Source organism: Xyrauchen texanus, chromosome 42 (genome assembly GCF_025860055.1).
Source record: "Xyrauchen texanus isolate HMW12.3.18 chromosome 42, RBS_HiC_50CHRs, whole genome shotgun sequence".
NCBI classification, from domain to species: domain Eukaryota; kingdom Metazoa; phylum Chordata; class Actinopteri; order Cypriniformes; family Catostomidae; genus Xyrauchen; species Xyrauchen texanus.
Genome location: NC_068317.1, coordinates 5791868 through 5818851, shown reverse-complemented (window position 1 = coordinate 5818851; position 26984 = coordinate 5791868). Strand labels below are relative to the sequence as shown.

Sequence of the window (26984 nt, the reverse complement as noted above, 5' to 3'; positions counted from 1 at the left end):
TTGGAGTCCATGGCTGGGCGGCCTGTCCCCATTTTTTGCAGTCACCTTGTCACCAAGGTGCAGGAAACCATACGACGCTCAGAGCATTGGGGGAGGTTAAGTGATGGCCATGTGCACTGTTACGAGGCACGCAATGGTTTGCCCATCTCGCACCACCTGTCCACGTAACACAGTTCAGCTAGTTATGGAGTTTAGTATAGGGACACCTAGTGTCACTACATCGACACAACATCGAGTGAGTAACAGATAGGGAACATCCTGGTTACTTTTGTGTGCTCTCCTGTCCTCGGAAGAACGATCCCTACCTTCTGGCATCTTTGCGGGTCCAGGAACACAGCAGTGAGTGTCCAGTGCGAGTTAGATGTGTCGCTGGTCCCCCGCATGGACAGCGTGAGGTTAATATAGTCAGGGAACTAATGCCGATCAGGTACTGCTTGTTCACAGCAAGCTGTAATGATCAGTGATACCAGGGAAACAATCAAGTCTTCCAAGTCTTGGACAGGTCCAAGGATAAATTTAAATGTAATAACTGTTGCATTGTTTCTGTCCCATTGGACTATTTTTCATTTTAAGCAGGTTTCAGTTCCTTGGCCTTTATGTTTGGTTTTAGATGTTTTATTAAGGCTAAAGCTCCAGCAAGAGCAAGCGGTTCTCTCTTTTTCTTGTTAATATTTTTGCATGATTCCCTTCAACTAATTGTGTTTGTGATGTAACCTCTGGTTAATTAAATTAGTAAATTCTGTTTTTATTTTTGTTCAGAGTATAATGAGCACGTACATACCCATCAAATGTGGATATTTTATGCGCAGTGGTGGTTTATTTCTGTGGCAGGCGACTTATAAAAATCTTGGAGGGACATGTGACAAGAAATCCTGTCAGACAAAAAGATGAGCGTTTTAGAAACACACTTGATTATATTTTGAAGAAGACAAAAGAATAAAGCCATTGATGTGTGTCTGATTCGCTGTGTATTCAGAGGTGCTCTTCCACCCATAAGCGCAGCGCTTCTCATGAACAAACACATGCAGAGTGCTCACTGTTTCTGCTGTTTCAGTCCTCTGAAAATACAGTAGTTTGCAACTGTGTCATCCATGAGAATGCTGCAAGTGATCTCAGATCATCTCAGGAGGTGCTCTTAGTTTAGTTTGCTTGATTTCCATGTTTAAAGAATGGTGTAAAATTTAATGTCTGTCATATTTCAGAGCTGGACTGTATTTAACAGACTCAATCAGCGATTAAATGAATGTACTGTTTTTAACCTTGATCTATGGTCTGATGATTGAGCATTAAATAGTGCTTCACAAGAATGGTTAGGTAAACGTGCTTAATGATTTCTTTATGGTATTGTGGAATTGTTTGCATCATACATCAGTTATACTTTTTTATTTGATTTTATTTTTTTATGCAAAATATATGTAACAAAGCAGTTTTTGTCAGCAGAAGATAAAAAGTGCTTTCTTTTTAAAAACACATTTTATTATTTCAACAATTTCAAAATAAGTTAAGAGATTGACCTGGTTGAGACATTATAAGGAACAACTTTCAGAGAAAGTAAAATATTTAACATCTCTGAGATATTTTCAGTTTAGAAAATAAGGCATATTTTACCTTGAATTTTACAGTAAAACTTTTCCTTTAGCAAGAATTTGTTTACAAAAAACTTAAAACAGAATTCATTTTAAATCCTGTTGTTTCATTTTGTGCAAAGATACAATATTATGTCTATCCTTTTTAAAGATGGTAAAATATGTTGATATTATATCCATAATCCATAGCTGCTGGAAAAGTTGTGTTGTGTTTTTTTTTTTAGTAAAAACGTGTTCAGCTACTTTATGTATTGCCTCTACCTCTTCAATTTAAACATCCAGATAACTGTACAGTACATTGAGCTGAGCTGAGCTAACAATGAGGTCCTCCTTACCAACCTAAAATGAAAACTGAAGTGACAAGTAAGATTATATAAAGTTATTCTGCTAACCCCCCTGAACCACAAGTAAACAGTTACTGTCCTCACCTGATGTGTTGCCAATGTTACAGTAGAACAATTACAGTCAAATATCTCTTGTAAGGTAATATTGAAACTGAAACAAGGTTTATATGTGTGAATGTCCGAGTGTGTGTGTAAATATGTGTGCACCAACTTAGAAACCTTTTATTAAACTTGTGTTGAACAGCATTTCTTCTTCTCTCTTGACAGTAGTAAATGTTTACAGCAAACACAAACAGTGACACAACACATAAACCAAGAATAAATCAGCAAAAACAAACAGACAGCCAAACAGATGAGACTAAATTCTTAGTGTAGAATTCCTAGAACTGTCAGAGGGGGTCTATGGATCTATAAAGGACACTGCTATGTAGCGTGTTCCACTGGTGGTAGGTAGTCCTTCATGAAGGTGGGTGAGTCTGCCTGGATGCATGAAGCTCCAACCTTTTCTAGGAGACTCTATGGAACAGTTATATCTGTGGAATCGACACCCTCCACCCTAAAATAGAGGGGAAATCCACATGTGAAGCTTTTTCAAATAAATACATTTGCAAAGACATATAGTGGGGTCCAAAAGTCTGAGATCACTAGTAAAATGCTTCTACTTTGCATTCTTTTCTAATATAATACAGCATGTTTCATATTAAGTTAAATTATCAGCATAACAATTTGAGTGAAAAATTCGGAATGTTACAATACTTGTTATGTATTTCTTTGTAAAAAATACAAAATGTAATTCCAGGTTAAAATTAACTTAACCAACTTAACTAAACTTTAATTTAATAATACAAGACAAGATTTTAAATGCCGTTTCACACTTTTGGATCCCTACTATCTTTGAAAAACATTTTAGGAAACAGGCCAAAATAACAAGCTTGCCTGGAAGTCCATGCCTTTGTTGTTGAGGGCAATATTAATGGTAAACGTTGAGGAATCGTGATGTGGTCGTAGATAGGCTTGTCGTTCTGGCGTGTACTTCACCACAAAGTTCATAATCGCATAGCTCTGAAAAAAAAAAACACCTGTGATACACATTCAAACCCCAACAGTCAAAGTATCAGAAAGTCCTTGAACATAAACAATGCTTTAAGACCCGTTTACACCAAGAACGATAACTATAACCATAAAGTTTTAAAAATCATTCAAACTCTAAGAGAATAGCGGAGTCAACACCACAACTATAATGATAATGTCACAGAGGAACAATATTGTTTGGATCACTTTTCAGAGTGATTTTCTTCCAGCTGATGAACGCTAAAAACATTGACAGCCAATCAAAACCAATCCAATTTTAAAGGGTTCGATCCACACTCATCATGACGCTCAAAATGACACACTCCAGCAACGGATCACCACTTATTATAGTTATCATTCTTGGTGTGAACTGGCCTTTAGCAGATGGGTGTCTGGTTTGCTGAATAGAATAATTAATTCACGAGGTTAAACATTCCATAAAGAATAAAATGAACGGTTTAACATTTGTGCAAAAAGGGAGGAGGACCTTCAATTGTTATTATTTTACATTTACTGGCTCTTTTATTGACTGACCCCAAAAGACCTCAGACTCACAGTGCCAACTGGAGTTCACATTCAATGAATCAAATCAACCAGAGACCTAACAGTGAACAGTGGACAAAGAGCCCTCTAAAAGAACAGAGTGTGTGTGTGTCTGAGAGAGAGAGAGAGAGAGAGAGAGAGAGAGAGAGAGAGAGAGAGAGAGAGAGAGAGAGAGAGAGAGAGAGAGAGAGAGAGAGAGAGATGAGGGACACATGACTTGACTAATTCCATGAGTCAAGTCAACCATAGAGCTAACAAAGCTCTACAGCAGGCTGTGGAAGTGTTTATGTTGGCTGCTAGAATAGGGCTTCTGAAACCATGCTGATGTGTAATATGTATAAAATGTCCCTGTGGCTGACTAGGAAAATGAGATACAAGAGTATGGCCTTTTTTTACAGGTAATAAGCAAGGGAAAGGTTGCACTTGAGTGTGTGAAGTTTCATGAAAATGTGGGATTGAACGGCTACCTTTCCGATCTCCAATCCACTGTACAATGCTGCCACTAGTTGAACAGTTGCCAAAGGGACAAACCAAGCTGAGAGATAGCACAGCCAAGCACATTGATTGAGTGGTTACCTTCGTATTGGCATAATACACCACTGAGTGGCACTGTCCTCAAGGTTAGGTCAGGTTCACTCAGGGCATGGCGCTAGTGAGGTTTACCATGTTCTGTTGTGAAGATACAGTCACATCTCCACTTTGGTGCTGGTACTGTCGACATAATAGTACTAATATCTCGAAAAGTACCTCTCTAGGATGACTGCTTTTACTATTATTTATTTATTTTATTTACACTATTTTAAGAATAGTGAATTTTTATGCGACTTTGATTGAAGATCATCTAGAGTCAACTTTGGCTAAGAATGGGTTTTTTGTGGCAATATTATAAAACTACTCAAGTATCTTCAGGATATGGTGCAGTAGTGCTTACAGTACCAAGTTTGTTCCATTACATCCAAATGTAAACATACTTCAAAATGGCAGACAGGTTATATGGCTGATCATGACCAAATTGGTACTGTCTGATTCCAAAATTACAAAAAAAAAAAAGGTTCAAAAGTTTAAATGTAAAGGGTAAATTCCAATCACCACAAGAAGAGTAAAAAGAGGAAGAATTTGTGTCTATACCACATTTTTTAAGTTCTTAAAAAGTTATAGCCAGAAGAAAAGTTTTTTGGTAGTGGTGCTTGACGGTTTGGCATAGAGACCCTACAGTTGGTCAGGTGTCTATTCATGCCCACCCCAGTCAGTGTGCCAAATTTCATAATTTTCCTATGTCCAGTTCATAGGGCTGCCATAGAATCCCACTGGGGAAGAAAATGTTTGCCAACTAAAACAAAAGGGGCTACAAACAAAGTCAAAAGAACAACATCTAGCAACATTAGAATAATGAGAATTTAAGGGGAAAATGTGCTTCATTGTCATGAAAAAAAAAAAAAGTAAAAATGCAAAATATCTTATGGTATTGTTATTAATGGTATTTTAGTCTATATGGTATCAGATCTTAAACACTCTGTGGATAAATGACCTGGATATGTTCTAGACAGGCTTCATGGGGTTCACCTTCACAGTGCTCATCCAGCAAACAGTACATGACAACACGCCACAAAAAACAACAGAGATAAAGAGAGGTCCAGGAAAAAAGATGGGACAGACATTCCTTAACACATGCTCAGACTTTCTGATATAACAGCTGATTATAGCTCAGCCCAGACCCAGATGGCCTGGCTCACCTTGGTGTAATAGCCGGAGAAGACCTTGAGAGTGATAGGGGAGATAAATTCTCTGATAAAGTGCAGCCATTCTTTATCAAAATCGATCTGTCTCATATGAATGTCATCTGTCGGGACAGTCTCATAACCTCCAGTGATACGCCTGTCCTGAGAGTAAAAATAAATAAATGAGCATGAGTCCATGACAAACCTTGAATGCACTCAGTTAGTGTAATGTCTACAAAAAGGAAACGTGATTTCCACTGAGCAAAGCCCAGACTGTTTTTAAACACCCTTCATGTCTTTAATGTTTCACAAATTAGGAATTAAATATGTCCATGACTGAATAACATTTTAAGAATAATAGATTAAATCCTTTTTTTATTATAAGTATTTTTTGTGACTCACTTTTGGGAAAAACCTGTGCAATGTGTGCAGACTGTTTTAAAGCTGGCGGGTTTGACTGACCTCGTGTTTTCCACCAGACCATGTCCCAAAGTTTTCCATCTCTTCCACCAACTCATCACAGGCTTTCTCAGAAAACACAGGGAACCAGAAAACATCTGTACATGGCTGCAGAAACATAAACAAGTGCTTAGTATCATCCTGTCAATGTAAGCCATCAGCACCCAGCATGGGCACGGCTGTTCCTGCATAAAATAAATAAATAAATAAATAAATCCCTCTTATAAATCCTAGTTCAAACTCTACAGTGGGATTGTCATGCAAAGACAAATGCTAATTTGTCAAAGGGGACATATCATGAAAACACATGATTTCTTGCTCTACCGAAATAAAAGAGATCCATGTACTATGCAGATACAGTATACTCTAATGTTCACAAAGAGCCATTCCCAGTCCACATAGTCCATTTATAAAACTAATCTGCAGAAGGTTAATCCTCAAAAATGTCATTTTAACATCACAACCATGAGCAAATTAACTACATCAAGAAAATAAGGCCCCTTTTTTTCTGAACATGCTACACAACGCCTTGTCCCGGTTCTTGTCATCTCTAAAATGGACTGCTGCAATGTTTTTAGCCTGCCATTCTGCATAGGCATTTAGTCTTGCTCAGGTTCTTACCATCTATAGAATGGACTACTGCAATGACTAACTTCTAGCCTGCCTCAAAGGCATGGGCAATTAGTTTGCATTAGGAAAGTGAGTGGCATCAGGGTCTGTTTTAGAAGCAGCCATACCAGCCTGTAACTCAAGACCGGTTGCCCACTACACTGTAAAAAGGCACCATTCTTCGGATGAGATATTATACCAAGGTCCTGACTAACTGTGGTCATTAAAAATCTCAGGGCACATCTTGTAAAGAGAAGGGGTGTAACCCCAGTGTCCTGGCCAAATTCCCCACATTGGCCATTCTCAATCATGGCCTCCTTATAATCCCCATCCATTAATTGGCTCTATAACTCTACTCTCTCCTCTCCACCAATAGCTGGTGTGTGATGAGCATACAGATGCTCTATGGATGCAGGTGGATGCCTCACACTGGTGGTTGTTGAGGAGAGTTCCCTCTTCACTGTGTAAAGTGCTTTGAGCGTTGTGTCAGATAAGTGCCATATAAATGTAACATGGATTCATTCATTCATTAATTCAGAGATGCTTTAACGTAAGTAAGATCACATGACAGCTATGTTCATAACACTTCTGGGCAGCTATTTTCTGTCTCTATTGGATACAAGCAGACAAATTGAATTCTAACTGTTGGTCAAAATTTCGAGCAAATAACATATTTTATTAATGGTGTCATAAATTATGCTTCTTTAGCTCAAATCACACATATACAAAACCAACAACACAGAATGTGGAAAGAACAAAGAGGCACAAAATCCCTTTTCTGAATTTTTACAGTCAATGTACCTTAATGATGGAATGATCTCCTCATCTATACCCCAAACACTGTCTTCTAAATGAATAAATGTGAAATGTACATGTTTGTTTATACCTGCTCTAAGAGGTTTTCCGTGAAAATCCGTGTGTAGTTTGGGTGGATGTATTTCTCTTTCCAGTCCTGTGGAAATGAAAGGATTACTTCTTAACAGTATTTGTTCACTGGCCTGCATACCAAACAGTGTTAAGCCCCTATGTGTTCATTGAGTCCAGTCCAGATGGAGGTCAGCACAGACTTATGTTAACCCTTTCAGCATTCCACTTCATTATCAACCCGTTCTCACTCCCGAAGCGTCAAATACTGCCGGTTGTGCAAGAGCCCAGCGTGTCAACAGTTGGACGCCAAAGCATTCTTTGACGTCAGTTTACGATGCATCAGGCAAGCGCTTTGCTTTCAATGAGAAACGTTCGCAGTCGAATACTGACGCGAAAGGAATCTGATTTTTAGCATTGTCAAATTATACTGTATGTTGGGGTCGAATTTTGTTATTCTGACATGTTGGGGTATGATTTTCATTATGCTTGATATCAGACACGTTTATTCAAAATTGTAATGTTTAATCAGCGACTTGTATTATTTTACAGTGGTTAATGTTTAATCCTTTATTATATATACATATTCTGCTCTGCCGATCTCTTTGTGTGAAGAGCAGACCCAAATGTCCCCAGAATCTGCTGTAACACATTCAGCTCTCGACTCGTTCAAGTAACAAATGAAAAAATGGCCGCCACAAAAATGCGTCAGCGCGACGTCAAACGCAATTGGCTCTCATATGTCTTGTGACCAGTTACCATGAGCTCAAGTTTGGATGTATCTTTTGAATGAGATGCGTGACTGGTATTGCATGGCGCTGCCTCACGGAGGGGGAAGATTTTCAACGATTAAATCTTCGGTTTCACTCTGTTCCACACACAATGCTGTCATATGGTTTGGAATTATTATAGTGCTTTTGTATCAGTTTTATTTTAAATAAATGATTGTGACTACATTTATCTGCTTGTTTTGTCTTTAATATTGTTGAGAATTGGTTGGGTTTAGGCATATTGGTTAAAAATATATTTAAAAAATATATAAAATAAATTGTGTAATGTCAATTTCAATTATTGTTACTAAGTTTACCCAACCCATCCCTAAACCTAACCAATTATTAATGATGTTAAACATGAAACCTCAGTCATGATATATATCGTTGATAATTGGTTAGGTTCAGGAAAGGTTTGGGTTAGGGGATCTAAAATAATCGACATGATCATGAGAACGGGTTGTCATTATTGATGACAAATGTTACAGTAAATTAAAACTTTTGGATTATTATGCTATTATTATATTTTTTTTAAAAAACACTTGAGAGAAAACATTTGGAAATCTAGTTTCTCACCAGAGGATTTTCAAATATTTGCCAAAGGTCATTGTTATAATGAGATGTGTTGTAGTTGGCAGTTGAAATGATCCTTCCGAACTCGTGGCGATTTGTTATGTACATGAAAACTCCCTGTGTTGGACAAAGAAAATTACATTAGATCCTTCAAATTCTATGGCAAATATCCAACATAAACAATTCAAAGAAAAGGTACACAATGTAAACCAAGAAATAAATAAAACACCCGGTGTAAACCAAAGTCAAATATAAAAATAAATCACCAATAAGCAAATAAGCTCTGATAAATAATGAGTGACTATTAATAGACTGCAACAGTCTGCTTCTGGATGGAAAAATCCCATTCATTTTCTCTATAAGGGAATTGATCTTTAACAATAATTGCAACTCCTTTGTGAAAGATTTTATGAAATACCATCAAAAAGACAAATAAATGGGAACATTTCTTTTGGAACCAAGACGGCTGAAAAACTTGTCGGAAACTGTTGCACTCTATAATGGAGGACAGATATTGGGTATGGGGTTTGAGGGGGGAGGGAATGGGAATACAGGGAAGTGCTGGGAACAGAGCAACAGCAGGAATCAAAATTCTTGTTTACTATGGAAGCAGGGACAAGATTTCTAGTGTCTGAGTGTGTAAAGATCAAGACTTAATCTTAGTCTAGGCTTTTTCAAAACATGCACCAACATTTGGGAAAAAGATGCCTTTTACAAAAACAATCTCAAACATCAATATGAAATGTTGAAGTCAGTGGAAACAGGCACTATGTAAGTACCTAGACTGAGATAAGTCAAGAATCTTGTGAGGGTAAGCTTCATGTTAATGGTGTGGCTCTTGGATATTAATGTTACTGGAGGGGAAACTGTAATGAAGGAGATCTTTATTACTGCCTTCATAAGCCTTTCCACCAACTTTAACCCAATAGAAAAGCAGGAATTTATGGTTCTACATATAGGCCTAATATCTGGTGCTTTCTCTCAAGGTGAAATCTATCAAAAAGCAGATATATCTTATCAAACTCAAAACAATGGCATCACCTTCCAAAAGGGTTGGGATGATTTTCTGAACATTGTCTTGAAAAGATACATACTGAAATGAACATAGTTTTAAATCAAATGTTTGAAAGCATATTAGAACATGCATTTAAATGTATAAAAAGAAAGAAAAAACATTAATCACATTGAACATACTTTTTTTTCATGCATAGTAATGTATCTAAAAATGTTTAGCATACAGTAGCTTTGTTGTTAGACTGCATTGTTGTAATCTGAAAACAAACTTTTTAACAAATTGTATGTACTTGAAGCAGGCAAATATTACTTGCTAGTGGAACTTTTCCTTACAAAATGTTAATATATTGCTACATTTAGTAATACAGTATGGTTGCAGTATCACTTGCTAACCATTTGGAAAAGTGATGCCTTACTTTAAGACATTTAATCAAATTTTAAATGATAAACATTATAGAATAATCAAAATAAGATTAAACCTTTGGGGATCTGAGCATATGGAATGATTCCGGAGAGGGAGATTCTCTTTCTCTTTGTACTGTCTAAAACGAAGGAAAAGCACCATGTAAATTATATAATGAGACAAAAAAATGAAAAATAAAAACTGTCAAATTGAAAGAGAGAGAGAGAGTGAAGATATTGGCACATATAGATGACCCTTCTAGTATAGCGCTTGTGAGATGCATAAGAAGCAAATATCAATTATTGTGTTTTTAAGATGGCCAATTTTCTGGTCAGAAAAGAGCTTATGCATAGCTTCAAGGTGTCTTTAGCAGCAAGATGTAGACATGAAGCATTTTAGTTATAAAAAATGCACAGTTAGATATTAGTGGGGTTGGTGTGTTAAAACGAGGGACTCAGAATACATGGAGCAAGCCAGACATTCTCATTCCCATTGGTTCAAGGTCTCGTAATGGATGTGAAAGGGGACAGAGGAAGATGATGGTGGGACATTACTGGAGCAGAGAAATCTGTGAATGCACCACAGAGGCTGCCATAAACAGACAGAGAGGTCATGCCTTCAACACAAACAGCACATCGATATACTCTGAATACTTGCCAGTTACATCTTGGACACAAAGGAGCACCAGATGTTTGAAAGCATTAAGAAATCAGGCAATAATAATCTAACATTAAATGTCACGACAAATGGCTTTCGAGGTAACAAAAAACAGTTTTTGTGTTTCATTGAGGAGAAAAATTACAACTTGTTACATGTTAAATGTAATGGTAATATTAAAGTGAGTACTGTAGGTGTGTCCAAATTTTAACTAGTAGATACAAATCATAATTAATCCTTGCTGATCTAGATTTATTCTGTGCAATAGATGTAACAGCTCTTTGTTCCAGTGGTCATACCAGCTCTCTGGCATTCCTGCACATGGCCATATCAGGGTCCAGCTTCTCCAAGACAAAGACATTCCTCTCTCTCAGTTCATTCCGCAGAGCCTGACCCTTGATCAAGTAGATGTGGGCCATGAAGGGAATGTTCCACACACCACTATTTACACAAGGAAAAAATAAAGATTGGATACATGCTCAATTCTTTAAATTTGCTTTCATTCACTTTTTATTCAAAGCAAATTACAGTGCATTGATGTTTTACATTTTACCAGTATATGTGTTCCTTCATCAAATATCAGTATTGCAAGCATCATTATTTACCAGTTACAGGGATATTTATCCCTTCCATGTTTTTATGTTTCTTTACTTATTTTTACACATAATGTCCCTTGTCGCATGTTCAATACCTTCATCATTAGCTTACTAAATTAAAATACTACATTTGGCAGAGGATATTTGCACTATAAGTGCAATTAGTGATATGGAATCAACACTGAGTGTAAATAGCAACACAAAGCATTTTCATTGGAGTAAGTGCAAATAGTGTTAGATGCTATGCACAGCTCTAATTAAAATCTTGCATACAGTATAGGGGCAGCAACATGTTTACTGTGTTTATTAAGAGTCCCACAGACACCCTACACCAACCTTTACCACTAACCCTTACCTTCCCTTACAAAACGTAACCATGGTTTTACTAATACATGGGTTACCATGGTCACATAGGTTTACAGTAACCATAGTTTCATCATGGTATATAGTGGCACACAAGCAAACTAAAGCGTCTCAATAAAAGGAATTATGAATTTACTCCTGTTCCAACAGAGAGACGTTAGGAAGTAGGAGCCAAACCCTCATCCAGATTATAAAATCTAAAAAAAAAAAATCATTGACTCTCTTAAATGATGCCAAATCCACTAGCAGTGCCATTTTGAGAGTCAAAAACGTATCAGTAACTGTTGTGCACCCGAGAGTGCCTCTAAAACAACAGATAAATTCCATAAAGGAACGTGGATGGGATGAAAACTTCTAAGCCTGCATATCCTGCGCATAAAGCGAGAGACAAGAGAATGTCAACCAATGGTCTCCATTGATAAGCACATGTTCAGCCACTATTGCGCCAATATAGACTTTAAACATTGCTAGGGCAACCCCGGCCCCTAAACACTACTAAAAAAATACCAGCACTGTACCAAAAGACACTGTACCAAAAGATTGTACCAACAATCATTTTGTGCTGTACAGCAACAAGCATAAATAGGCCACTAAAACATATATTGCCTTTTCAGTGATGGAGCTCTAGCATTTAGAATGGTATCAACCACAGAGGGGGATAACCCATCATTCAAAAGAGCCCCGTTGAGGGGACACACCCATAGCTTCCACATGTCTAACCGGGGTGCCAAATGCTGCCCTGTGCCTGAGACAATGTTAGCTCGAATTGGAACCTCCCAAGGTGTCTTTTCCTTGAGAGAGACCAGAGTCGAAAACCATACTTGAGATGGCCAATACAACGGCACTAATAGAAGCCAAACCCGATCCTCCCGAACCCTCTGCAGACCTGCGTGCAGCAGGATAATTAAAGATGCGCTCTCGGCAGCTGATGCACCAGCACATCGATGCCTAGTGGTTCCATAGAAAACCAGAGGGGACAGTGTGACGTCTCACTCGAGATGCTCAAATGGCTGAGAATGACATCTCGATGTTGGGCAGCCAAAGTCTCTGAGTGAGCTAACACCAACCAATCATTGAGATAATTTGAAACGTGGATGCCTTAAAGCCTCAAGGGCATCAGAGCTGCATCCATGTATTTTGTGAAAGTGTGTGGTGCCAATACAAGTCCTAACGGAAGGATGCTAAGTTGGTATGCTTTGCCCCCAAAAGCAAAATGAAAAGAAAATGGCTGTTTTGTTCAGTGCAATCTGAATATGGAAATAAGCGTCCTTCAAATCTATTGTCACAGACCAGTCCCCTGGCTGTACTTGTGACATTATTTGTTTCTGCATCAGCATTCTAAATTGACATTTCATTAGGGTGAAATTCAAATGTCTCAAATCAAGAATGGGACGTAAGCCACAATCATTTTCAGGACCAGAAAAAAATGGCTGTAAAAGCCATATTCTCTTTGAGAAGGGGAAATCTCCTCTATTGCCCCTTTTCCTAAAAGAGATTGAATTTCCCAAATCAAAAACAGAGCTTCTGGAATAGAGACGTCTGTTGGAACAACAAGATTAAATACTGGTAGAGCCCGCTTGAATTGAATGACATAACCATGCTCTATCGTTCAAAGTACCCAGTTCGAAATGCTCTGACACTGCTTCCAAGGTGCTAGACGGGCAGAAAGAGGAATTAATGCATGGCTCTCAACTGTAGAGCGACATGTAACCACTAGCTTGGCTTTCTTCTGACGACTGCCCCACAACCAGTGGCACAGTAGAGTGGGGCCATTGCGCCTCTACTACTGTGGCTGGTTGAATTGGATTCAATAATGTTTCTGCCTTTATTGTATTCAGGCATAAATGATGAATACCTTGAAATGTATTTACAGCAGCGATGCAGACAGAATAAACCTTTTCCCTGGTATTTTGAAATGGGAAGAGTTTGTGTGAACATTGGGGGGACTGTTTATTTGAGAAAAGTGGTTCGCCACAATGGCCCCAGCATTCTTTGTGGGGGGACAATGTGTGGTGCTTGATGAACATCAAATTCTGTAAGATCCTTGGTCATGGAGACTTGCTGAATTCGGAAAGCGTTGATTTATGTTTGCTCTCCAGAGCAAGCTGCGGGGGGGAAACTGAACCATATTCTGGTTAATGGGTGTTTGAGGTGTGTATAATGGCGAACACATCATGACACTGATTGAAGGGCAAACAGGAGAGAAACAGATAGAGTTATACAGCCCAATTTCATTCACTGAAATGGGGCTCACACTTTGTTACACAGCAAGCTCGTCAGGCTCGTGTTTAGACCTATTTTTGTGTACATTGAGTAATATTCCATGTGCCCCGAGACCCTTGGTCATGAGGCAGAGGGAAAACTCAAGACAGATACAACTTCGAGCATTCCAGGCATGAAGAACTGCAAACTCCACATCATCAATAAATACTGTAGCGGACTTCGAAGTACGTTCCTCTGAATGGCACCAATGCGAACCCCAAATGCTCGTCTGTGAGATGCGATTTATAGAAGGAAGAAAAAAAGTCTGTTGTCTATCACCCTTGCAAACAAATGCATCGCCTTGATCAACTCGTTCCCTTAATGTAACACGCTTGGTTGGACTGCAGATTCATCGTGTGTAGATCCAACAGATGTCTGAAAAGAGCGACATCCATGTCGCCATCGAAAAATCGAGCAGAGATGACGCATCTCCTATCTCGCCAGAACGCCCGCATGAACCAAGAAACAGGTGAAAGTAAAAAAATTTGTTAAAATAACTTGCATCTACTGATAGAATCCTGAGAGAATAATGACACAGTCAAAGCACTCCGCGCGTTGGTTCACCATCACTCAGTTGGAGAATATTCTCTTATTCCAGCGCCTCGATCTGCAGCCACCATGCATGATCTCCTCCACTGCGAGCAAAGCTTCGAAAAGGAACGGGAGAGAGAGAGAGACGCAGAGGTTGCTCCTCCATTGCCTTATTCATATGCATTCTCCCAGAACAACACAGAAAAAGAAAACAGGGACAAAGTCACCCATTTTGTTTCCATACTATCCAACGATGAATTCTCTCATACAGTGTTTTTTAATGGTGATGGCTCACCACGCGCATGGTATCTCACAAACGTTGATCATTAGAAAATGGCCACTGAGCTAGCCCTCAGAGCATGTCCGACGAGACTCAGGCTTTCGCTTAGGGGGAGATTGACAAACATGAGGAGGATTCTGGTTTCCGTTGGCACACCAATCTTCTCAGACACAAAGGTGAAATCTCAAATGGCTCCAGCACACAGACCTCCAAATCTGGAGAACGTAGAACTGGAGCAAATAGGGATACCGTCTCGTGGATAGAAATTGCAAGCCTAGACGTAGCGCCGATGTCCTTGTCAGTCTCTTGTAATGTTTGGAAAAAACACATTGAAATTGCTCTGAAATTTACGCTGTGACAACGAATTTCTTACGTGTTCGCCACTCAAAAGCGAGAAACATAATCCTTGCTTCAACGTGAGTCACTAGGAAAAAACACAGGCTTAGAAAATGTTGTGCACTGAAGAACAGAAAATCGAACTCGATGCCGCAAAAGCGAGCACCTTTATGGAGCCCATGACATAGCTCCCTAGGGGGTGTCGCTTAAGCGCCTTAAGCCGATTAATTGGGATGATTGTATAAGGGCTTCAGACCACTTGGCATGTTGTCCCATAGCGAGTTCCATAGCGAGTACAGGATGTGGAAAAGTTGGGACAAAAGCGGGAATTGAACCCGGGTCGTCCGAATGAAAAAAGCACATCTACATTGTCACTTTACCCGAGCGCCTGCAGCGACATTAGGGGTTCAGTTCATCTTTAATTTCTGAGTTTCCACCAGACTATTGGAGTGCAAAGAGCTGCACAGTGTGGAAGGTGCCATTTACACCTAATGCAAATAGTCGCTACATTATTATGTATACTGATTTAGTTTCAATTGTAAAGGAAATGTAAGAATTCAAGCATTCCTAGATACTGGATTTCTGGGTCCCAAATACTCACACTCGCTTTCCCTGCACAATGTCGATGTAGTCCTCAGATCTTGCGTAGTAACCATCCAGACTCAGGGCTCCCCAAAAGTTGGACCATAGTTTTCCATGACGGGTGACTAGAGGCCCAATTATTTTTCTGAAAAGAAGATAGGATAGAGGAAAAGTTCAATAACATAAAAATCAGATAGCATCGGCCTCTTCAGACTGTCAATCCAATAAATGTACCTTAAGGTGCCTCAAATATCCAATAATTTAAGGAACTTCAGGAACCATTGACAGTCCTAAGTGCCCTTGGAGGAAGTTATGGGTTCAGAGAATTTCCCCTTTTGAAAGGGTTCTCCAAATGGTTCTGAAATTTTGCCAAAATAAGGAAGCTCAAAGGGTACTCGCATCCAAAACTGCTGATTGCATTTGATTAAAGCTGGTCTCCCAAGCTAGTCTCCAACTGGTCTAGCTTGTCTACCAGTCTGACAAAGGTGGTGCTCACCTCTAAGACCATCAAACCATCTTAGACTGGTTTAATTTGTTTTCTTTCTGCAGGTAATGGCCTTTTCCTGCTTATTTCACAGCCTGAGAGAGTATGACTCTATTAAACAATAGTGAGGTTATGAAGAGGGCATAGTTTTATTTTGGTGTGTGAAATCAGCTTTATATGCAGTTCTCAGTTAGAGCTTATGCTATTGTGCCTATAATCACAAGAGTGATTCTGAATATACACAGTCCAGGACTTCACATGATGTGACCCAAAACTCTACAAACATACCAAATATCACTTTACTGAGGTAAACATGTCATTCAAAATACATTAGTGGAAAATTATAGTGTTGGTCAACATTGTGAAAGCAAGAAAGTTACGATTTCACACCACAACCTAGTGGTCAGCAGAGAGAATTCCCAGGACTGCTTTAAATATCCATAAAGGGCTTCCTCCATAGTCATGCAAAAGAGTGCATAGTGTTTCACATGGTAAATGTGACTGAGTTCAAGCTTGTTTATTGTTTAAAGTCGAGTGGCTTTTAAAGAGTTCATGCGACACAGCCCTGCTCTGTTTCCAGGCACCATGGGAAAACAGGAAGCCACCCATGCTTATTTTTATACCGTGAGGGATTTGCGTTCAGTCGGCTGAAAAGTTCCTGTGGTTTTAGCACTTGAGGAATACAAGACTGTCCCCTCAGACAAAACATTCACTGTGGAAGATTCCAGAGCAATGGAATGATTGGCATAAAAGTAAAATTACCTGTTTTGCTCGATGAGGAGTTTCAGTGTCTGTCGGTTGGTGAGCATTACGTCTGCATCAATGCTGAAGTAATAATCACATGAAAGATCCTTCCGACACAAATCCCTGTAGGTAAATGATGAGGTGGGATGTCATAATAATAATAAATATATATATTTTTTACATGTCAATTGCTTCTCTTAGACAGCAATGAGATTAAATTGAGAGCAAATGGCTGCTAACTGGTCTCATAGAATCATGTTAATATACACATATTTCGCAAAATGATTTTTAGTGGCTTGCTGTTCATATCACTGCAGTTTCCTGGTGAAATGAACACTACAGGCACTACAACGACAATTACATAACGTCGAGTAAAATGACAGATTATCACTTCATAAACCCTTTTTGCCCTGTTCTTTGCACAATCCTATCTTATGACATCTAAACACTTTTACTACAGTGCATGACTTGACATAATTCTTCCACTTCATAAACAAATACATTTAAAAGCATGTTTGCATGTGTTCAAATTGTGTGGAAGCTCAACTGATAGAGTTGCACTTGCAAAGGTCTGGGGTATGAGTCCCAGTCAACATGAGACAAAAGAGTATTAGAAGCACCACAAAATGGCATGGTTGCTTTAGCAATTTTGTATTTCATCTCACATTTGCTTTTATGACACTATCTTTTACGATTATGTTTAGGGTTTAGGGTAGGGAGGATGGTTTTGTTGATTTACAACTTGATACATTTTTTAGGAGAAAATTTAACTCACTTTTAGCGCCACACAGTGGCCATTGCACCACATAACTGCCGTGATTCAGTTCATGAACCACGCAATATCATTTTGCAAAAAAAATAAATAAATACATACAAATATATTTTATGAGATCAGGCTGAATGGCAAGCTTAGGCCTCCAGCTTTCCAGGTTCTTGTCACCAGAAAAAAAGTCCCTTGTACTTTCACATATGTTTCAAGATATCAAAGACTGATTTCAGTACAAACTCAATCATTTCTCATCAAATTCAAGACCTGATTATCTGAGCAATCCTATCCACATTCATTTTATACCTCTATGTATTTACTATTATCTCATTCGGGTCTGTTTTTAGCTCCCCAAAACTAAATGTTGTATGTTTAACATTTGAAACATAACTCCATTATATGAGCTGTGAAAGAGCAAAGTCTAAAAAATTATGTTGAACCAATTTGCACAGTATCTAAATACGCTTAGGATGCACTTTAAAACACTTTAACAGGTGTTTGAAGTAAACATGTTCTACTGTCTGCTTTAGCTATTTATGTACACTAAAAAATGTCAGGCCTTGTAATTAAGATAAACAACTGGAATGATATCACCATGACAACAGCCTTCCACTCTAAACACAGACAACGTTTAAGAAACAAGCACCAGCAAAGTTAGGAGAATCAAACACAGAGTTACAGCCCAGTACATCAAACAGTGTACCCAGAAAGCATTTGAAGTTTACTGACTTCACACATCCACTCCCTGCCCAGTAGGTGGAAATATGTATGAAGAATGCAAATCACCCAAAAATGAAGAATAATGTGAAAGTTAAAGTGGAGATTTAAAGTAAAATTGACATAAATATTGATCCTTTTCTCATCCACACTTATTATATCGCTTCAGAAACATGGATTAAACGCTGGAGTCTTATGGATTACTTTTATGCTGCCTTTATGTGCTTTTGGAGCTTCACAATTTTGGTCACCATCCACTTGCATTGTGAGGACCTCCAGAGCTGAAATATTCTTCTAAAATCTTTGTTTGTGTTCTGCAGAATAAAGAAAGTCATACACACCTGGAATGGAATGAGGGTGAGTAAATGATGAGAGAATTTTCATTTTTTGGGTGAACTATTACAGTATAATTCTAAGTATAAATAGATTTAAATCTATGGGAATGTATGTGCAATTGCTTAAAACATAATAGCACATATCTCCTCAACAATCCTCACAATTTGAGGAATAATTAATGTCCCTAACACAAATAATGCAATATTTTAATCAAAGTAAATAAATAAAATATAATAATTAAAGTAAAATTAGAAAATGTCTTGCATCATTCATTTACAGATCTGAGCAAATGGAAGGGTTTTTTAGAGCTTCTGTATTCTGTTGGTGCATTTGAGATAGATGGGGCAGATTTACAGCTTTGTGGTGAGTTGGATGTTGTTCCCTTGTTTTTTAGTTGTAAAGGCCTATACAGTGTGCCAACAAGGTTTGCATTTATCTTTGATCACAACTTCCAATAAATGTTGTATTGTAATTTACTTCATTATTGGCATATTTTCGAGAGTCACTCTGAAATTAAGTGGACGCTTACATGCCCATGTTCCGTGCTTCTCCTTGACTCAAAATCTCTTCTGGGCCAACAACTTTAAAACTGTGGAATACATCCTTGTTCTCTTCCCAGAACTTCTGGATGTGTTTCTCATGGTAAACCTCCTGAAAATCAAGACATGGAACAAGAATGTTCATGAACAGCCTCTGAAATCTAAAAGGTCAAATGTTTCTCATTGCTTTCTCAGCCAGACACTCACAGTGTTATGAAAAAAGACGTTCAGTTTATCTTTGGGATAATCTAGAGTCCGGAGCCGCTCAAGGAACTCAGGCAGGAATGGGGTTGGCTGCTCGATATATACACCCACAGTCACTCGTGGATATTCCTGTTTAGATAAAGAGAAAACTCTGGTCAAGCATTAATCCAGAGTACTTTATCAGTGCCTGGCAGAGGTGGGAGCAAGTCACACATGTTCAAGTCACAAGCAAATCTCAAGTCTTAAACATCAAGTTTCGAGTCAAGTCTCAAGTCTTAACCATCAAGTCTCGAATAAAGTCTCAAGTCTTAACCATCAAGTCTCGAATAAAGTCTCAAGTCTTAACCATCAAGTTTCGAGTCAAGTCTCAAGTCTTAACCATCAAGTCTCGAATAAAGTCTCAAGTCTTAACCATCAAGTTTCGAGTCAAGTCTCAAGTCTTAACCATCAAGTCTCGAATAAAGTCTCAAGTCTTAACCATCAAGTTTCGAGTCAAGTCTCAAGTCTTAACCATCAAGTCTCGAATAAAGTCTCAAGTCTTAACCATCAAGTCTCGAATAAAGTCTCAAGTCTTAACCATCAAGTTTCGAGTCAAGTCTCAAGTCTTAACCATCAAGTTTCGAGTCAAGTCTCAAGTCTTAACCATCAAGTCTCGAATAAAGTCTCAAGTCTTAACCATCAAGTTTCGAGTCAAGTCTCAAGTCTTAACCATCAAGTCTCGAATAAAGTCTCAAGTCTTAACCATCAAGTCTCGAATAAAGTCTCAAGTCTTAACCATCAAGTTTCGAGTCAAGTCTCAAGTCTTAACCATCAAGTCTCGAATAAAGTCTCAAGTCTTAACCATAAAGTTTCGAGTCAAGTCTCAAGTCTTAACCATCAAGTCTCGAATAAAGTCTCAAGTCTTAACCATCAAGTCTCGAATAAAGTCTCAAGTCTTAACCATCAAGTTTCGAGTCAAGTCTCAAGTCTTAACCATCAAGTCTCGAATAAAGTCTCAAGTCTTAACCGTCAAGTTTCGAGTCAAGTCTCAAGTCTTAACCATCAAGTCTCGAATAAAGTCTCAAGTCTTAACCGTCAAGTCTCGAATAAAGTCTCAAGTCTTAACCATCAAGTCTCGAATAAAGTCTCAAGTCTTAACCATCAAGTCTCGAATAAAGTCTCAAGCCTTAACCATCAAGTTTCGAGTCAAGTCTCAACTCTTAACCATCAAGTCTCGAATAAAGTCTCAAGTCTTAACCATCAAGTTTCGAGTCAAGTCTCAAGTCTTAACCATCAAGTCTCGAATAAAGTCTCAAGTCTTAACCATCAAGTCTCGAATAAAGTCTCAAGTCTTAACCATCAAGTTTCGAGTCAAGTCTCAAGTCTTAACCATCAAGTCCCTAGTCAAGTCTTAACCATCAAGTCTCGAGTCAAGTCTCAAGTGCAGTGCAGACAAATCAAGTCAAGTCAAGTCAGTGACTCACCTCAAGCAAATCACGTCGAGTTCAGATGAGTTTCAAGTCAAGTCGAGTCAAGCCACAGTACCAAAATAAATAGAGGTTCATTTTTGAAAAAAATATTAATTTTTGCTCTGAAAAGATGAACTTGTATACATATCTTTACATAAATTTTTGTATATGAATTGAATAACAGTAAGGTTTAAATACAATATATATATATATATATATATATATATATATATATATATATATATATATATTCATACTTTTTTATTCACACGGTCCAGTTTCAAATATGTATATCCAAAGGAGGTTACTTTGGGAACATTTTGGCGCATTGTGAGCGCAGCATTAACTGCGCAGATGCAGATCAGTGGTGCTGGCGAGCATACATTTTTGCATATGAATTAATTGATGTCGCAATATTTTTTTAAACGCATTTCATTACTGTTTATAATATTGAAAATAATAAAAAACATTCAAGTCATTTTCATTTTCATGCAGTTCAAGTCAAGTCTCGAGTCGCTGGTTCTCAAGTCAAAGTCAAGTCATTTAGTCAAGCAAGTCATAAGTCCTTAAATTTGCGACTCGAGTCAAGTCATATAACTCGAGTCCCCCACCTCTGGTGCCTGGGTAATTCACAATGTTTTGACTTGGGGTGGGCAGTCTTGAATCAAAGTAATTGTATATTTCATGATTTAAATATTTTTGCTGGAAGTTCAACAAAAACAGATTTTTAAATATCAGTGCTTGCGAGTCATAAAAGGAATAGTGTTAAAGATTATTCAATATTGATAAAGAAATGAATGATATGTCTGGCATCTGTACAAAATTAGCTTCATATTTGGTTGAGACTCCTGTATGGTGCTCATGGCCTTTGGAAAGGAACACGAAGCATCAGTGTATTATTCCTTCTTGTGAGTCTTCTTGGCAGGGCCTTATCTGATCTTAAGAGGTTATGGGAAAGAGATTTGAACTTGGTATTGGAGGATGAGGAGTGGGAAAGAATGAAAAAAAAAAAAAAAACATTTAAAACTATGTCTAGGGATGCAAGGGTATGCCTTATTCAATTTAAGATTTTGCATAATTTCTACTGGACTCCCTCTAGATTTATGCTTTAAAAGACACACCTACCTGATAGTGATGTCAGCTGGAGGAAGGAGACATGGCCCATGCTCTGCGGTTCTGCATTAAGAGTTCTGGGTAAGAGTCCTGAATTTTATCTGTGAGGTTTTAGATACTCATATTTCATTCTGCCCCTGACTATGTATACTGGGTGATCGGGCGGTTATTAATGTAGGTGACAAATATACAAATATATGGGTCCAAACTAGTGTAACAATTGGCAGACATATAATTCTTAGAGGATGGAAGTCAATTGGCACATTTCAAGAATGGTTCACCGAATTGTATTGCATCCCTCCTTGCATCCCTAGGCTGGTGGCATTTGAAAAGATGGGGTTTAAAGTTGATTCTGTATATACAGTGGGTACGGAAAGTATTCAGACCCCCTTAAATTTTTCACGCTTTGTTATATTGCAGCCATTTACTAAAATCATTTAAGTTCATTTTTTTTCCTCATTATTGTACACACAGCACCCCATATTGACAGAAAAACACAGAATTGTTGACATTTTTGCACATTTATTAAAAAAGAAAAACTGAAATATCACATGGTCCTAAGTATTCAGACCCTTTATTCAGTATAAGCACCCTTTTGATCTAATACAGCCATGAGTCTTTTTGGGAAAGATGCAACAAGTTTTTCACATCTGAATTTGGGTATCCTCTGCCATTCCTCCTTGCAGATCCGCTCCAGTTCTGTCAGGTTGGATGGTAAACGTTGGTGGACAGCCATTTTCAGGTCTCTCCAGAGATGCTCAATTGGGTTTAAGTCAGGGCTCTGTCTGGGCCATTCAAGAACAGTCACGGAGTTGTTGTGAAGCCACTCCTTCGTTATTTTAGCGGTGTGCTTAGGGTCATTGTCTAGTTGGAAGGTGAACCTTCGGCCCAGTCTGAGGTCCAGAGCACTCTGGAGAAGGTTTTCGTCCAGGATATCCCTGTACTTGGCCGCATTCATCTTTCCCTCAATTGCAACCAGTCGTCCTGTCCCTGCAGCTGAAAAACACCCCCACAGCATGATGCTGCCACCACCATGCTTCACTGTTGAGACTGTATTGGACAGGTGATGAGCAGTGCCTGGTTTTCTCCACACATACCGCTTAGAATTAAGGCCAAAAGTTCTATCTTGGTCTCATCAGACCAGAGAATCTTATTTATCACCATCTTGGAGTCCTTCAGGTGTTTTTTAGCAAACTCCATGCGGGCTTTCATGTGTCTTGCACTGAGGAGAGGCTTCCGTCGGGCCACTCTGCCATAAAGCCCCGACTGGTGGATGGCTGCAGTGATGGTTGACTTACCTCAACTTTCTCCCATCTCCCGACTGCATCTCTGGAGCTCAGCCACAGTGATCTTTGGGTTCTTCTTTACCTCTCTCACCAAGGCTCTTCTCCCCCGATAGCTCAGTTTGGCCGGACGGCCAGCTCTAGGAAGGGTTCTGGTCGTCCCAAATGTCTTCCATTTAAGGATTATGGAGGCCACTGTGCTCTTATGAACCTTAAGGGCAGCAGAAATTTTTTTGTAACCTTGGCCAGATCTGTGCCTTGCCACAATTCTGTCTCTGAGCTCTTCAGGCAGTTCCTTTGACCTCATGATTCTCATTTGCTCTGACATGCACAGTGAGCTGTAAGGTCTTATATAGACAGGTGTGTGGCTTTCCTAATCAAGTCCAATCAAGTGTATAATCAAACACTGGACTCAATTGAAGGTGTAGAACCATCTCAAGGATGATCAGAAGAAATGGACAGCACCTGAGTTAAATATATGAGTGTCACAGCAAAGGGTCTGAATACTTAGGACCATGTGATATTTCAGTTTTTCTTTTTTAATAAATGTGCAAAAATGTCAACAATTCTGTGTTTTTTCTGTCAATATGGGGTGCTGTGTGTACAATAATGAGGAAAAAAATGAACTTAAATGATTTTAGCAAATGGCTGCAATATAACAAAGAGTGAAAAATTTAAGGGGGTCTGAATACTTTCCGTACCCACTGAATATATATATATATATATATATATATATATATATATATATATATATATTGTTTATTCAGTTTTTTGTTTTTTATTCAAGAATCAATAAAAAAGATCACACACACTCTTGCATACACACGCACACATACACATACATATAGGGCAGTGGTGGCTCAGCGGTTAAGGCTCTGGATTACTGACCAGAAGGTCAGGGGTTCAAGCCCCAACACCACTGTTTTGCCCTTGAGCAAGGCCCTTGAACCTATCTGCTCCAGGGGTGCCGTATCATGGCTGACCCTGTACTCTGACCCCAGCTTAGCTGGGATATGTGAAAAATAAATAATTTCACCATGTACATGCAGAAATGTATGTATAATGTGTGACAATTGATCAATTTATTTTATTATTAAGTGCATTCACACACACACAATCTTTTTACTCCTATGCCGAAAAGCAGCACATCCTCCGTTGCTAGTTCTAACGTGATGTTTTCAAAATAGCAATGAAGGCTTGAGCTGTGTCAAAGCTAGCTACACATGATCAATACAACAGTGTCTATATTATCTGAAATATCTGTGGGGAAACAACCTCACGCTCCCCCTCACACACACACACACACACACACACACACACACACACACACACACACACACACACACACACACACACACACACACACACACTTCCACACAGACATTATACACATATACACATAATTTTTATTTATATATATAAAAATGATATATATATATATATATATATATATATATATATAATTTTGTAATATTTAAAGATAACTATGTATAATATTTTCATCATTATATATTGAATTATTTTTTATATGAGGGGCTTTCTCAGCAAATATGTGTATATGTGATTAATTAATCGGGACGGCACGTAATTAATTCGATTCAAAATGTTAATCGATTGACAGCCCAATATATATATATATATATATATTTCTACCAATTGGGGAATTAATAGGCATTATTAGTAAAAAATAAAAAACACTATTACGGATATATATATTTACACAATGTATCTTTTTGTGTTGAATTTCATTGAATTGCAAGTTTTGAATTGCAAATTCTTTAAATTCCCCTTCCTATCATTCAAATGCAAATTGCAATTCAACTTCCTGTGAGGCACGGCCAATTCAATGCAAATCTCAATTTGTGAATTGAAAGGGAGCCAATTCTGAAATTCAGAATTTTGACGAACACTGATTTCATATTAATGCAAGTTGTGACACTGCTAGCCAATTGTAAACAACTAAATTCCATGTTGCATTGCGCTTAAAACCCCCTTGAATAGCAAGGACGTTGGGACATGTCCTGCTTTGCATTTTCGCATTACTGCATGTTTCATCATTGCACTTACATGTAAATAAATGGTCATGCCCACTGAGCCATGCATATATATCTACCACAATATAATTAGTAAAGAAAAATATCCAACGGTTGACAAATTTGTACTTGCCCTCAGGGGTGCATCAATGCAAATGCTTAGTTCCGGTGGCACCTAAATGTACCCCTGCTTGTACGGTATATGTTGTGATCAAAGGATTCGTCAAAATGACTGTCAATACGCCAGCATAGTGTGTTTCAGTGTCTATGCAAACGTGTGAAAGTGTACATGTGTTAGAACCTTTACTTTAAATACAAATACCTATAGATATTAATAAGATCATGTTGGTCGAGCCCTATAGTTTTCATTCAGCAAAGAGCTGTGCAGGAGGTCTTAGAGAAAGCAGGAGCTTCTTTCCCATGACACTGAGCTTAAGGTCACATGGATCGGTCAGCACTACTTTTGTGGTTCTTGACCAGTCTACACAGCTTGCTAGATGAAACAGGAACTCAGTGGCACCATGTAATTTCCCAGTTCCAACCTTGACTCTGGGTTCCTGAAGGGAGTGTCCTCGGATTGAGCCAGAGGACTGTAAATTTTTCCTGACAGAGGAGCAGGGACTAAAGAGGAGACACAGGGGATTCTGTGTCCAGACCGGGACAGTTTTCTTTAACAGGGTCCTTTCAACTTCAAAGCAGTGTGAGAATCCAAACCCTTGTCTGCTCTTCAGCAACCAACCCAAAACCACAAAGCAGATGAGGGAGGCATGACCCATCTACTGCCTCACACTGACAAACAACAGACTTTAGGAACTGACAACAGACCTTGGAACCCAATGGCTTTCAAGCAATAAATCAAATGTGTCCGATGTGTTGAAAAATAAGCATTTGGTTTCACTTGGCCATTCATGGGATTCAATAAGATTAAACAGATGAACTCCCCATGCAAAGCTAATAGTATAGATCGATACAGGGAGTGTAAAGTGCCTAAAGGCCTGTTCACATACAAAATAAATTATAAATAATAATAATCTTATGCATTTTATTCGTACTCATTAGACATTGGAATTCATTTTGAAGCTGCTCTGGAAGCATTTCTCTTGTATTATTTGAGTTGTAAAGTTGTTTAAATCGTAGGTTGGTTTAGGGTTTATGGTGTCACGTTGTCATAGCAACAAATTTGTAAAGTGGGCTAAAGCACATAGTTGGTAATCAGAAGGTTGCTGGTTTGATCCTCACTGCCACCACCATTGTGTCCTTGAGCAAGATAAAAGTGTCTGCCAAATGCATAAATGTAAATAAAATGCATAAAATGTAAGCAATTTTATCAGACTAAAATCATGTTAACACACAAAGGGGCAGATTCACTAAACACTTGCGCAACATTTGCAATCTATTTTAGCAGCCGCTATCAGCACTGAAATTGCGCTGACTTTCGTATTTAAATAAAGTCAATGTCATTCCTTTCCGCCAACACGAATCCTTTCTATGAAAATTAGGCTAATTTGCCTTGTGCAATTTACATCGCACTATTACCAGCAAATTAAATTAAGTGGTAAAATTAATTTTATTTCAAAGAGATGTTTTCAATATAATTTTCAACCAATCATATCAGAAGTAATTCATCAAATAATTATCAAATGATGGAGAAGAGCGTTTTAACCTGACATATATCCAGATGTGCGGTGTCGTCAAGTGTACATTCAGTTTGTTTAAGAGATGATTTGGATATCTGAATCAAAGTGAAGCTGTACAG

At 38.4% G+C, this 26984-nt stretch overlaps 1 protein-coding gene across 2 annotated transcripts in view; it reads right to left on the bottom strand.

Annotated features, from left to right (window-relative positions):
- Nucleotides 1–1437: 1437 nt before the first annotated feature.
- LOC127634813 (procollagen-lysine,2-oxoglutarate 5-dioxygenase 2-like) overlaps nt 1438–26984 on the bottom strand; it is a 63823-nt gene continuing 38276 nt past the window's right edge. Inside the window, exons 9-20 of one of the 2 annotated variants that reach the window (XM_052114491.1) lie at nt 19355–19480; nt 19138–19259; nt 16808–16912; nt 15581–15706; nt 10911–11052; nt 10031–10093; nt 8541–8654; nt 7217–7282; nt 5725–5829; nt 5278–5424; nt 2867–2992; nt 1438–2486 (exon numbers count right to left, since the gene is read on the bottom strand). In XM_052114491.1, the coding sequence (XP_051970451.1) occupies nt 2331–2486; nt 2867–2992; nt 5278–5424; nt 5725–5829; nt 7217–7282; nt 8541–8654; nt 10031–10093; nt 10911–11052; nt 15581–15706; nt 16808–16912; nt 19138–19259; nt 19355–19480 (1398 nt within the window). In that variant the 3' untranslated portion in view covers nt 1438–2330. The remainder of the gene's footprint in view (nt 2487–2866; nt 2993–5277; nt 5425–5724; nt 5830–7216; nt 7283–8540; nt 8655–10030; nt 10094–10910; nt 11053–15580; nt 15707–16807; nt 16913–19137; nt 19260–19354; nt 19481–26984) is intronic. The other variant, XM_052114492.1, reaches the window with a different exon arrangement.